General features: G+C 37.6%; 1 protein-coding gene across 1 annotated transcript in view; it reads left to right on the top strand.

The window, feature by feature from the left end:
- Positions 1–268: 268 nt before the first annotated feature.
- The window catches only part of marchf4a (membrane-associated ring finger (C3HC4) 4a), a 58659-nt gene continuing 43990 nt past the window's right edge, over positions 269–14937 (top strand). The window contains exon 1 of the mRNA XM_067404841.1: positions 269–721. Within this exon, the coding sequence (XP_067260942.1) occupies positions 269–721 (453 nt within the window). The remainder of the gene's footprint in view (positions 722–14937) is intronic.

Here is a 14937-nt window from a genome sequence, read left to right as displayed (position 1 = left end):
AGCGCGAGGAATCGCTCTTTGTGCAGCTCTCAGAATAACTGTTGAAAATAAACACATTCTCTATGTCCAAACGGTCACTTGGGGCGAGGGTGAGTAGAAAGCGGTGTTGCTCACGAGACTGAACAGGCTGCACAGGTGTTTCGTCCTCGTTGGAAACCAAACAGTAAGTTCTGTTATGTGACCTGCTGGAGTCCAGTAACAGATAGCCTTAGCTTTATAGGCCGTTTAAAAACATAGACCGCCTTTCCATTATTCATAAGACGGGCACATGTTGTTGGCTATCGGTGTCATTGTATGGTGTTGGGGATTGTTGAGTCGCAGACCGATGCTGCGCCGCCAGGGCAAGCAGAAGGGCCGCTGTTGCGTCTTGTTCAGTGACCTGAAGGTTTTCCTACTCAGGCCACCGGCACCGTCGGCATCGCCACCTGCCTTCACACCCATGAACGAACTAAACGCGGAGGGCAATGCGACGAGCAGCGCCACGGAGAGCCACTCTTTAGCCAACGGACATTATCAGCCGGTAACAGGTGAGGCTTTGGACACACGAGGGCCCGAAGACTGGACACATACCGCGGTGGATCCGCCGAGGACGCTGGACTGTTGCAGCTCATCTGAGGATTGCTCTAAGGAGAAGCTGGACGAGAGGTTATCTCTGAACAGCTGCACTGACAGTGGAGTCAGGACTCCGTTGTGTCGGATCTGTTTTCAGGGCCCAGAGCAGGTAGGGAGTACACTTTGTGTATGCTGTTTCTAAGGCTGAATGTATGTTGACTGTTTATTGCACATATTTGCTCAATATAATACTACACTGTGGAAAAAAAAAAAAAAAAAAAAAAACTGCACCCACACTGTAATTAGTGTAAGTCTAGGTGCTGCCTTAGTGGTGCAGAAATGACAATCTGCAGTGACAAGTTCCTTGCACTTTTTAGACTTTGAATGTACTGGACCTCTGAAAACTGAAGTAGAATTACAGCAATTATTGCATCACATTAAGATTTTGTTATAATATAATATCAAGAACACTTTCACAGACCATTTCACTGCATGAATATATCTGTATATGGTGGGCTCAAAAAGTATTTGGATACTATACATTTTACTTAAAGGATTAGTCCACTTTCAAATGAAATTTTCCTCGAAAAGAAATTAAGGTTTTTGATGAAAACATTCTAGGATTATTCTCCTTACAGTGGACTTCAGTGGCCTCCAAATGTTTGAAGGCCAAAATTATAGTTTCAGTGCAGCTTCAAAGGGCTTTAAACAATACCAGACGAGGAATAAGGGTCTTATTTAGCGAAACGATCGGTCATTTTCTAAAATAATACAACTGTATATGCTTTATAAACACAAATACTCGCCGTGCACGTGCTTCCTCTTTCTGTATTCTTCAAAAAGCTTACGCTGTATGTCCTATGCCTTCCCACTTATGGGGAAAAAAAAAAAAAAACTAAAATGGTGCCGCGTTCGTTCTGTAAGTTGAATGTTTTCATCAAAAACCTTAATTTCTTTTCAACTGAAGAAAGAAAGACATGAACATCTTGGATGACAAGATGGGGGTGAGTAAATTATCAGGAAAATTTTATTTGAAAGTGGACTAATCCTTTATGTCACACATGAAAATGTATGAATGCGAATGCATTACAACAACATAGCAAACCAGTAGCATTTTATTTTAAGAACAGATAGCAAAAGCACATTTTAAAGCAAAACATCCCATTAAAGATGTTTAAAATGAAAAATGAAAACTTACTGCAAACTAATGCAAATACATTTGGACACTTTCTTGGTGGACACTTGGTGGAAAATAGATAGTTCACCAAAAATGGAAAATTCTGTTCTTGATAATGTTCCAAAAACGTACAACTGTCTTTCCTCTGCAGAACACAAAATAAGATATTTTGAAGAACTGCTTTTGTCCAAACAATAAAAGTCAACAGGATCCACAACAACACTGGACCCCACTGACTTTCATTGATGAAACAAACACACACACACACACACACACACACACACACACACACACACACACATTTTCAAAATATATATATATTTTTTTGAGTTCCAGAGAAGAACTGCATTACTTCATAGATAAAAATCTGACCTTACATATACATGTAATCACCAAATATAGGTATAGGTAGTTCTGTGAAAAGGTCTAGCATGAATTTTTTCCCATAACACTTGATATTTTGTCCTAATGTGTCTGCATACTGTATGTGAGATTCCATGTCATTGCTGCTGTTCTTGAAGTGATTTGTTCCCATAAATCTAACTGTTACTCTGCCTCAGTGGTTTTATGACAGTGGCATTTATCCACAGCTAAGGTGATTTGTTCTAATGGAATGCACCACATGACTGAAAGGTCAAGGGTTTGGACACAAAACATTGCTCAAAGATTGACAGCCATTAAACAGAACATTATATGACTGGCACGGACACTTTTATATTGACGGGCTTGATTTTTGCCCTCGTTACATTTGTGTGTTTTGAGTTTATGCTGTGACATAGTTACGTACTTAAAGGGTTAGCTGACCCCAAAATGAAAATTGTGTCATTAATTACTCACACTCATGTCGTTCCACACCCGTAAGACTTTCGTTTTTCTTCGTAACACAAATGAAGATCTTTTTGATGACAGAATGCTGTCAGATTTCCTTCCATAGACTGCCTTTGTAACTCCCACTTTGACGCTTCAAAAACTTCATAAAGAGATCGGAAAACTAATCCATATGAATCGAGTGGGTTTAGTCCAAATTTTCTGAAGCAAATCGATCACTTGTTATGTTCCGGAGAGGAACAAAAGTCTTACAGGTTTGGAACGACATGAGGGTAAGTAATTAATGACACAATTTTCATTTTGGGATGAACTAACCCTTTAATTACACGCCCAAACTCATAAGATCAAACATCTTCTGGAAGCAAAAATTTGCTGCGTAAAACACGAGAATGAATCTCACTGGTTCTCACACGTCAAGCAAACATTCTTGAGCTTCTGTTTACCACAGCTGATGTGTGAGTTGATGAATGTTCATATGTGAATAAAAGCCTAAATTCAATCTGATCATTATATAAAGTGATCGAGTCTGTTCAGAAAATTTGGACTGAAATTTGGACTTCACTTGACTACTCAACTGACCCTTCTCAAAGACCCCCGCCCCCCTTAGTTACTTAGTTACTTTGTCCAACAAGCCATGGCGCTGTCACGCCACACAGAGTGAAAAATACATTGCGGAGCAATGAAGACACTGACACGTCGACAGACAAGACAGAACAGGTTACTTATTATATTAAACAAAGCCCTAGCTTTTAAATTGTGTAATTTTTTTTAAAGAAATCCGAACAATAAAAACCGTTTTGTGACTCTTTAATGTGTCTTGACAGATTGCTGTAGCGCCTCAGCTTGAGCGGCTCGTGAACCAATCATCTCTTCCTACTAGTTAATTTATAGCATCAAATAAACATGAATGAACATGAAAAGGAATGTTGTTTCAAACACGGAAAGACGTCAGTACACACCATTTTTCAAGTTCAAGTCCACCGAGGTTAATCTTCTAACTCCTGACTGCTTTGTCGGACAAAATGGCGGATTCAGCGTTATGATTGGTTAGCTCGCTCGTCAGTCAAACTCCCGGCGAAGGTTCAATTTACATGGATTATTTTTACAATCTCTTTATGAACTTTTTTTGAATTTTTTGAAGTGTCAAAGTGTCATTCATGTAGCTGTCTGGAGGGACAGAAAGCTCTCAGATTTCATTAAAAAGATCTTCATTTGTGTTCCAAAGATAAGCGAGTCTTACGGGTTTGGAATGACATGAGGGTGAGTAATAAATGACACAATTTTCATTTTTGGGTGAACTATCCTTTTAATATTAACAAGTATATCACTCTGTCCTCTTCACAGGCTGATTTAGCCTATAAACAAGTGTTGTTATTTTTTTTGCTCTATCCCTCCCCCCTTTTTATCATTCTCTCTTTCAGTTGTTTCCTGTCTTTTTTCCTTTTCACTTTCACCACATCACTTTCTCTTTCCTCTTTCCATTAATGTGGGCTGTGGCAGAGTTGTGTGGCTGCGGGCTGATGGATGGGCCTGTGAGTGTAATGAGAGCTGTGTAGAGAGCAGATGGGACTGAGGAGATTCTCTCCGCTCTGACTGAGCTGTGTATATGTCTCCAATCCAGACACACACTCCCTCTCTTTCTCGCTTTCCTCTCCACTGTATGCTTTGACTTTCTCCAGCTGTCTCTCACTTTTTATCTATCCCATTTACTTTCAGAACCCCAAGTAGTAGTTAAGGAAGGTCTCCTGTTCCCCTAAAGCCAACAGGGAGGCGAGAAGGGTCCTTCATTTGTGTACACAGAACATGTAGGAACAATTACATGTTTGAGAAAAGAAATAATAGTTTTCTGTTTCTCCTCTGTCCTCTTGCTCTCTCTGACTTAAAACCACTGAGGAAAAAAATGCCCTGGACCCCTTAAGGTCTTTTTTTTAATCAGTGTAAAAACAAGAAATGGAAAGGGAGAGAATCGTCACAGATCCTGGAGTAGCAAAGCTCTTTTCACACCCGGTTGTGAGGATCCACTTACGTGGACATCATATGTGGACATCATTTCACCTTCATCAGAGAGAATAATTGGGTAACCATGTTATTGCATATGACACAGATAGATTTTAAATCATTTTAGTGTAGCATTATTAAAGTCCCCCTGAAATCAAAATGTAAGTTTTTTTTTTTTTTTTTTTTTTTTAGCTTTTAGTATGAATATGTTAACCTTGAGGTTATAAATAACTGCAAATGTCAAAATTCACATTTAGGGGATAAGCATTCAAAACTTACAGTCTTTCACTTCCGCTACAATGGATCATGGATTTTCATGACATCACCACAGACTTCAGCTTCTCATCAGATCTTCTGTCCAATCAAATGCTCTCTAGAATCTAAAGTCCCGCCCCCTACATTATAAATATATGCTGAAGCTGCGGCTGAAATAGGTCACTTGTTCACACTTACTATTTTCTGCATGATGGTTTTGCACATAGTGCACCATATAGGAGATAAGGAATGATTAAGACAGTGTAAATATCCTTTCCATTGAGGCAAATAAAGTCTGGTTTCACATTAGTGTCATGCAAACTGCAGCGCACAGTCTGCTCCGGTCCAGAGACATGATAGCACAGAGCGGATCATATCTGCGAGTCGGTGCAGACCACGGACCCATTTGAATTCTGCACAGAATGCTGTATTTTAAAGCGAAATGGAGGAGATAAGGAGGAGAAACTGTTAGTGATTAGAAGGAAACTGAGGTTTTACCAAGCTCAACGGCTCTGGCCGAGCTATTGAAACGCTATTGGCTAGGGAGGAGCTGTTCGATATGTCCCACCCTGTCTTCCTGTTTCAGTTGAAATTACGTCAACACATTGAATAATGCAGTGTTCCAAGGCACTTCAATGGATCTTTAAATTGTATGAATTGGGTGTGTGGTTTCTTTGGTTTATACTTAGTTTAATCTTTATTCTAATATCAAGGCCTGCTTGTTTGAGCTTCATACACCATTTCCTTATTATATGAGGGGCAATGCAATGGATTTTCAACAAATAATTTGTCTGTTGACACTGAACACAGACCTTCCACCTGGGAAGTTCATAATTATGATGTTGTGTGCATTCAGATAATTTTGGTCAGAGCAATCGCTACAAAAAAATATAGCAAGAATTTTTAACTACTACAAAATAATTAAAACATTCACATTAGGTCTGCTTTTTTTTTTTTTTTGCTTTTGTTTATTCAATTAATGGAGGTTCTGTAAACTGAATAAATGTTAAATCGTAATTACAAAACTAACACTGAAACACAGGGCTAAATATTAGTTTCCCCACTTGTAATTATGACTTTGTGGCAGTGTTCATGTGCATTCATCTTGTAAAATACATGACTTGAATGCACCTGTAATAACAGCCAATGAGAACACATCATATGTTTAATATCTAGTTATGAGTAGGAATTCATAGTGAGCAAGGCTACTAAGTGAGATGTTTTAGAAATAGAAATTGAGAAATTGAAAAAATGTCCTGTAAAATGTGAAAACGCAATAAAGGGAAATGTGCAATTTCTGCACCATTTCTGCACTACCAAACAGAATTGCAAAAATAGTGAGTGCAACATTGCCTGAACACTCCCTTTGTGTTTGGCCAAACATGGTAATCCCACTAACATTGACCAAAATGATACAAGTATTTATTATGCTGTTTACTAAATCGAAGGGATCAAGCAAGTATTAATAGTATAATACATGTGGTGTGGAGGGGGTGGTCAGGTGAGAAAGAATGATCTTTCTTCATCATAACCAAATTCTTCTAAATGTTCTCAAGTTCTTTTCTACTTTTCATTTGCTCTTTCTCTCTCTCTTTCAAAATTACTGTTGGTGCTGTAGAATGCTGACAATGTAAAATCCCTGTGTGAGCTGCATTTAAGGGATCGTTAACACAAAAAGTAAAATTCTGTCATCATTTACTCACCCTCTGTCATCAAGTTGTTCCAAACCTATGTACATTTTGTTCTTTTGCTGAACATAAAGGAAGATATTTTGAAGAATATGGGGAACTGAACAGTTCTGGGGCACCATTGACTTACATAGTATTTTTCTCCCCCTATTATGGAAGTCAATGGTGCCCCAAAACAGCCTGGTTACAAACTTTCTTCAAAATATCTTCCTTTATGTTCAGCAGAAGAAAGAAACACCTACAGGTTTGGAACAAATTAAATGATGACAGAATTTTCATTTTTGGGTGAACTATCCCTATAATATGTCATTCACATGAAACATGGAAACATGAAACATCTAATTTACAGTGTTTGTGTAAGTGATGTTATTATGCCATCATGTAAATAGCTCTAAATAGAAATATTTCTCAAATTTTATTTCTGAATATTTCAATTGAAAATAGCTGAAAATAGCATGACTCAAATACATTTTAAAGAACTGAATGCACAAGCAACAGTAAATGCAGAACAATCTGAAATGACTCTCAGTTATGCTGCGTCTTAAGCCGCGCACACACTTAATGATTGTAAGGCCGATTATGAATGTAAATTGATACTTGTGACTGATCGCACTCAAACGCGTCCAGTCAGAGCCAGTTGCGTTCAGTCTGCGATTACAGTCGTTGTTCAAATTCCATGTGTGAGTATATAAATCGGCTCCAGTCGAAGGAAACCATCGGTATGTGTGTTCAGTTCAGTCTTAGAATGTTTCAGCTAACCGTTTTATTAGGTGTGTCCCCGGCTTTAGTCACTTCATTTATGCCATTATGTTACCTGCAGCAGCTAGGGTGGTCTGGGACTTTTCTAAGCTGGCCATTCAATCCAGTTAACCACCAATGAATAAAATAAAATGAATAAAATCATATCTTGCCCTTGTTCCTGGAATATATGTCAGTTTAAGCCACAGTGGTCTTTAAAATGTAAAACAGCTTTTTAAGACATGCACAATATAGTGAAAATCAATATCTCTATATATCAACTATATACAGACCATCAGCATAAATCCTTATTTTTTGGTGTAAATGCATTGAAGTAATTCAGTCATCCTTGTCAATAAGCAATTTTGATTAGGGTAGACTGAGTACAGTTTTTCCCTTTTACTACGGAAATAATGACCAGAATAAACATGGGATTTTTTCTTATGAGATGCCTTCATATGATACACATGCTTTGGATTTTCATAGAGAGAGGATGCTGATGTAAACGTACACACGGATGATGACAGTTCGAGCTTGCATGAGAAATATTTACAGTTTTACAAGTGTACTCCCTCACACCTGTACTCATTTACTCTACATAATAATGGCAATACATTATACACATGATTGTGAGATGTGCCCCTTGAGTAGCTGTGATGCCTGATTAGTGGATTAATCTTGTACCATGTTTCCTTTTTTGTAGGGTCAGCACACCTTTAAGTAATATTATACCTGCATCATTTTTGTTGATCATGTGGATTGCTTTTAATGTGAATCGGCTGTAGGTAATCACAACTGTACAGTAACAACAGTTCAATAAACAAGAAGTTAATTATTGAGTGAGTTATCATTTACACAGAATATTGCCAGTTACTGTGTATATTTACCAACCCGATTCCAAAAAAGTTGAGACACTGTACAAATTGTGAATAAAAAAAGGAATGCAATAATTTACAAATCTCATAAACTTATATTTTTATTCACAATAGAATATAGATAACATATCAAATGTTTAAAGTGAGACATTTTGAAATGTCATGCTAAATATTGGCTCATTTTGGATTTCATGAGAGCTACACATTCCAAAAAAGTTGTGACAGGTAGCAATAAGAGGCCGGAAAAGTTAAATGTACATATAAGGAACAGCTGGAGGACCAATTTGCAACTTATTAGGTCAACTGGCAACATGATTGGGTATAAAAAGCCTCTCAGAGTGGCAATGTCTCTCAGAAGTCAAGATGGGCAGAGGATCACCAATTCCCCCAATGCTGTGGCGAAAAATAGTGGAGCAATATCAGAAAGGAGTTTCTCAGAGAAAGACTGCAAAGAGTTTGAAGTTATCATCATCTACAGTGATGATAACTTCAAACTCTTTGCATATCTACATATCATCCAAAGATTCAGAGAATCTGGAACAATCTCTGTGCATAAGGGAAGTATTCCAGAAAACATTGTCGGTGAACACAATCCACCATGCCATTCGCCGTTGCCGGCTAAAACTCTATAGGTCAAAAAAGAAGCCATATCTAAACATGATCCAGAAACGCAGGCATTTTTTTCTGGACCAAGGCTCATTTAAAATGGACTGTGGCAAAGTGGAAAACTGTTCTGTGGTCAGACGAATCAAAATTTGAAGTTCTTTTTGGAAAACTGGGACGCCATGTCATCCGGACTAAAGAGGACAAGGACAACCCAAGTTGTTATCAGCGCTCAGTTCAGAAGCCTGCATCTCTGATGGTATGGGGTTGCATGCGTGCGTGTGGCATGGGCAGCTTACACATCTGGAAAGGCACCATCAATGCTGAAAGGTATATCCAAGTTCTAGAACAACATATGCTCCCATCCAGATGTGGTCTCTTTCAGGGAAGACCTTGCATTTTCCAACATGACAATGCCAGACCACATACTGCATCAATTACAACATCATGGCTGCGTAGAAGAAGGATCCAGGTACTGAAATGGCCAGCCTGCATGTCCAGATCTTCCACCCATAATAACATTTGTCGCATCATAAAGAGGAAGATGCAACAAAGAAGACCTAAGACAGTTGAGCAACTAGAAGCCTGTATTAGACAAGAATGGGACAACATTCCTATTCCTAAACTTGAGCAACTTGTCTCCCAGTCTCCAGACATTTGCGGACTGTTATAAAAAGAAGAGGGGATGCCACACAGTGGTAAACATGGCCTTGTCCTAACTTTTTTGAGATGTGTTGATGCCATGAAATTTAAAATCAACTTATTTTTCCCTTAAAATGATACATTTTCTCAGTTTAAACATTTGATATGTCATCTATGTTGTATTCGGAATAAAATATTGAAATTTGTAACTTCCACATCATTGCACTCCACATTTTATTCTCAATTTGTACAGTGTCCCAACTTTTTTGGAATCGGGTTTGTATATGAAGTCCCACATGTTGGGTGGGTGGTGGAACGGAAGCAAGATATTATGGCCACAAATTTAACAAATGAATTAATTAATAAATCATGGCCACAAATGTATAATTTGTGTGAAATAATTCTTTATTTGTGACCACAATATATATTTTTTTACACATGTCATGTGAGGGCTTTGTATATTTATGTTCTTCAGTGAAAATTCCAAAGCCACGGTAGAATTAGCATGTATCAGTGTTTTTGAATGACTTGGTTGAGTGAATGATTCAATGACTCACTCTTAAAAACAGCCACTTGATTCATTCCTGAATTAATCTGTGTGCTTGTTTCAATGAATCTATTGAGTCACTTAGTAAGTCCCACTGCTGTTGGACTGTTTACCAGCACTCTTGAAATGCCACTCAGCCAATTAAATTCGACAACTGGAGCTAACTGGTTGTATGTTGGTAGGCTACACAACATACAGTTTAGAGAAGATTTATAAATAGCTCTAGTACTTTTCTAGTACTGTATTCATTATGTTTTGTATTGAATAAAATATTATTCATAGTTTGTGTTGGCCTTGGGCGTTTCAAAACCTTTGGGGGACACTGTAAAACAGAAGGCAAGATTGTATTATATGCATGCAATAGGTTGTTTTGTATTTTTTAGTCCCAGTCCATCCTTGACTCCTCCACTTTTACCATCTACCAACACTGCATCCTTTTCTAGCAGTGTGTGAGTTTAATAGAGGATGATCTTGGCTAAAATGAATCAATTAAAATTTGCATTGCAATATGCTTTTAGAAAGAACATTAAACACAGAACAGTGCTAAAGAAAGAAAACAGCATTTCTCTCTCACTGTCTCAAACACTCTCTCACCACCCTTCAAGTATGCTAATGACATGAAATACGATTTATTTTATCGCCGCTCAGGGCTGTTTACAAGGATTCTCTCTTTCATTTCTCTTCTTCTCACACTAGCCTAGGCTTACTGTCTCTTTTACTGTTTCTCTCCTTAATTTTTGTCCCTTCGTGCCTCTTTAACTCACAAACTTGTGTATAGGTAGTGCCTCGCTCTCATTATAAAACACGGTTCTTACTCGTGTTTGGTTCTTACAGAGGGCTCGTTCCTTTCTGCTCCCATGAATCGGCTGCTATGTAACGCTGACCTAACATCCAGCGCAATAAATTGAGGCTGTGCTCACCGCCAAGGGCTGTTAGGGGTTATGTATAAAGGATCAGTCATTCAGATTGTATTGATAGTTCTGCTTTAATACCACAATTAGATAAAGTGGCCTCTTCTCCCACTCTAACAAGCCACTCTCTGATCTCCCATCACACATCTCTGCTGCACAACGTATCATTACAACCCCAAACCATCAGTGATTATGGATAATTAGTGCAGAGCAAATCAAGTGAATCTGAATTTACTCAACAAATGTCTATACATTCACTTCCAAAATGTCCCCGTCCTCAGATTAGACTCATAATAACGCATGTCAAATAAAATCAGAGGGACTTTGCTCAGGGAATTATCTGCATTCAGTTTTTAATGTTCTGCAGTATGGATATTTGATCACTGATGAATCAGTCGAGTGAATTTGAATAGCAGTGTCCACATTTGATACAGGTTTCATAACTGTGGAACTAAACTGCATCAAAGACACAGATTTTCCCAAAGCTAATGTAATCTGTTTAGAGCAGAAACTAGTGCTGAGATTAAGGCCTATCACGGTAATCCTGTTAATTGAAGTTTGTACATGACGGATGAAATGACACACATTCATACACAGTGTTTGTCAACCTGGAAACTCTAACCCTCTCAAAGAGAGAGGAAGTGACAGAGAAGGCAATAAATGGCCCTGACACACAGACTGCACAGTACACATATGAACACAGTGTCACTTTAAGTCTCTTAAACCCAAATCCAGTTGTTTTCCATTCTAAAACCTTCAGCTGTGTTTTATGAATGAATATGAATTTATGTACTTACAACTTAAAGATGTCTCTTTTTTCATGTTAAATACACTACTGTTAAATACACTACTGCTTAAGAGTTACAAAAACTCTATTTCAAATAAATGCTGTTCTTTTCAACTTACTACTCATCAAAGAGTCCTGAAAAAAAATGTATCACTGTTTCCACAAAATATTAAACAGCACAGCTGTTTTCCACACTGATAATACATGTGGAATCATCTTTCCTGAGCACCAAATCAGCATATTAGAATGATTCCTGAAGTGACACTAAAGACTGGAGTAATGGCTGCTGAAAATATATTAAAGGTGCCCTAGATTCAAAAATTGAATTTACGTCAGCATAGTTGAATAACAAGAGTTCAGTACATGGAAATGACATACAGTGAGTCTCAAACTCCATTGTTTCCTCTTTCTTATATTAATCTAATTTGTTTAAAAGACCTCCGAAGAACAGGCAAATCTCAACATAACACCGTAACAGTAACAGTCGGGGTGTACACCCCCAATATTTGCATATGCCAGCCCATGTTCAATGCATTAGACAAGGGCAGGATGTCTGGATCTGTGCACAGCTGAATCATCAGACTAGGTAAGCAAGCAAGAACAACAGCGAAAAATGGCAGATGGAGCAATAATAACTGACATCAATTTTATTTGTATAGCACATTTCCACAGCCCCCAGGCTGACCAAAGTGCTTTACAGAAGAGCAAGAATATCACACATACATAAAATAAACCAAAAGGAAATATAAAACTACCTATTTAAAAGTTTAACATATCACGGTAATCAGTACTGATCAGTACCAGACATGATCATTGATAACATGATATTTTTAGTGATATTTGTAAATTTTCTTTCTAAATGTTTTGTTAGCATGTTGCTAATGTACTGTTAAATGTGGTTAAAGTTACCATCGTTTATTACTGTATTCACGAAGACAAGAGAGCGTCACTATTTTCATTTTTAAACACTTGAAGTCTGTATAATGCATAAACACAACTTCATTCTTTATAAATCTCTCCAACAGTGTAGCATAAACCGTTAGCCACGGAGCACAGCCTCAAACTCATTCATAAACAAATGTAAACATCAAAATAAATACTATACTCACAGGAATCGATGTATTTATGTTATATTAGCTGTGTGAACTTTGTGTTTGTTGTTTAAGGCAGTTGAGAGCTTGCGGGGGCGGGGGAGCGGGAGATTTAAAGGGGCTGCACGCTTAATCGGTGCATATGTAGTAATGGCTCAAAATAGGCAGAAAAAAAATCTATGGGGTATTTTGAGCTGAAACTTCACAGACATGTTCAGGGGACACCTTAGACTTATATTACATCTTTTGAAAAGGCAGCTCTAGGGCACCTTTAAAATAGAAAATAGCTAAATTTAATAATATTTCACAATGTTACTGTTTTATGTTACGCTCAAATAAATACAGTCTTCTTGAGAATTACATTTAAAATCTTGGTAAAAAACTGACCCCAAACCCCAAACTTTTGAACAGTAGTGTAAATCTGGTTGGCATTTTATCATAGCAAAGTTTTGGCCATGATGATTTTGTTTGATTTCCTTATTTTAAGGAAAATGAAATGTATATATTTTGTGGTAATAGCATTCTACAAATGCTGTCAATTGAACTTGGAATATTTAAATAGAATCTATGAATAGCTATACAGAGATGGAAAGATGCATATAATGTTGGGGCAGTGGTGCAGGCGCTTGTGACGTATAAGAAAGTTGTTGTGCTCATGGGGAGCCGGATCAAGTCTGATCTGGGTCATGTCCCGAACCCATTCCCCTCTCTTCCCCCACTTTTCTCTCAACGCTCCACTGTCCTATATAATAAAGGCAAAAAAGGCAGTAATTAAGAAAATACACATCATCACTGTTGGGAGGAAATCTCATATCTCCAAAAACTACTTTTTTTTTCAGAAAATGGAAAAATACTGTTTTTAATAGACAAGGGAACAACTGTTTGGTTACATTTATAGACAGAAAACGAATTGTTGTTATGTAGCTCAACATGTAGTTTTTTTTCTTTCTTTTTTTTTCTGAGAGTACCATGCTTTACCATGCTTCAGAGAAAAACACTATTTTGTGAAGTAACTAACATAGCATAATCAGATGCAGCTTTATTTTAAGTAACAGTAATACAGCATTTTCTCTATCATACAGTACATTTTAAAATTAATTGCATGCCATTTATCAACACAAGCCATCCAGCATTTATTATGATATTCTAAAATCGATCTATCTTACTGCAGTGTGCAACAAGTGTCTCACAGCAGCTGCCGAGTGAACGCACAGAGTAACATCATAACATCATTTTCAACACTCTCAAATGTATCTAATATGATAAACAGAGCTGTGTTACTGTTACCTCATACTCATGACCGGAAAAGAGGAAACGGAACCGGCGACTGTGGCATAATAAAAGTTCCGCTGCTCGCGGCGTGTTGTGCAGTCGCTCCAGCGGCCTCGTTCAACTCCCACAACACTCGGTCCTGCTCTGCTTCATACTACAGTAATGTTAATAACTGCATCCATGAACATGATTTCTTCCCGAGTCGTATCCCGATTATTTCCACCGGCTGTGAACCACTGGCTCAAACTTGGCGTCATCAAGCTACGCCTTTCTTTTGAATAGGCCTCTAGTGACCTCTAGCGGACAGAAAATTGTACATATTGCACCTTTAAATGGCCTGTGCATAGCACTTCCTTTTTAATAACATGAGATTTTGGGCAAATTACAGAAAAACTGAGCACTTACATAGCTACAGTAAACTTTATAACCTGTTTGATATGAACGTAATGCAATGCACTTACTGACAGACAAAACACATGTCCAGTATTCTCAAAAAATTAGCTGGTCAAAAACTTTTTAACTCCATTTAAGCTTGGTTTTGGTAAAATGTTAATAATATAATGACATATGCATGAGCGTCTGACCATATATAAAGCCACAATATCAACATGGTGTTTAATTAATTAAAAAATCATGTAATATATTAAAGCATCTTTGGTGTTTTCATGGTTTCTACAAAATAAAACCGGAAACCGAAGGTAACGCCGGTATGACGCAATTGACAGGCGACTCCTCACACGTCCCGGAGCCTTGGTTAAAATTGCAGTTTTCTCAATAGTTGGAAACATTTGGGATATTGTAAGTACTCAAGTGAACAAAATATATAACATTGGCCTAGTGGTTTTTGGATATTTTACTGCAAAATTCTTACATATTGCACCTTTAATGCACTTAATAGCAAATTTTGTGATTAGTATATTTTATCATCAGATGTTTATAGTCACAAATGGTAATCCTTTCATAGAATGACACA

The sequence above is a fragment of the Chanodichthys erythropterus genome, chromosome 12, assembly GCF_024489055.1.
Source record: "Chanodichthys erythropterus isolate Z2021 chromosome 12, ASM2448905v1, whole genome shotgun sequence".
Lineage (NCBI taxonomy): Eukaryota > Metazoa > Chordata > Actinopteri > Cypriniformes > Xenocyprididae > Chanodichthys > Chanodichthys erythropterus.
This window is presented reverse-complemented; position numbering and strand designations above follow the sequence as displayed.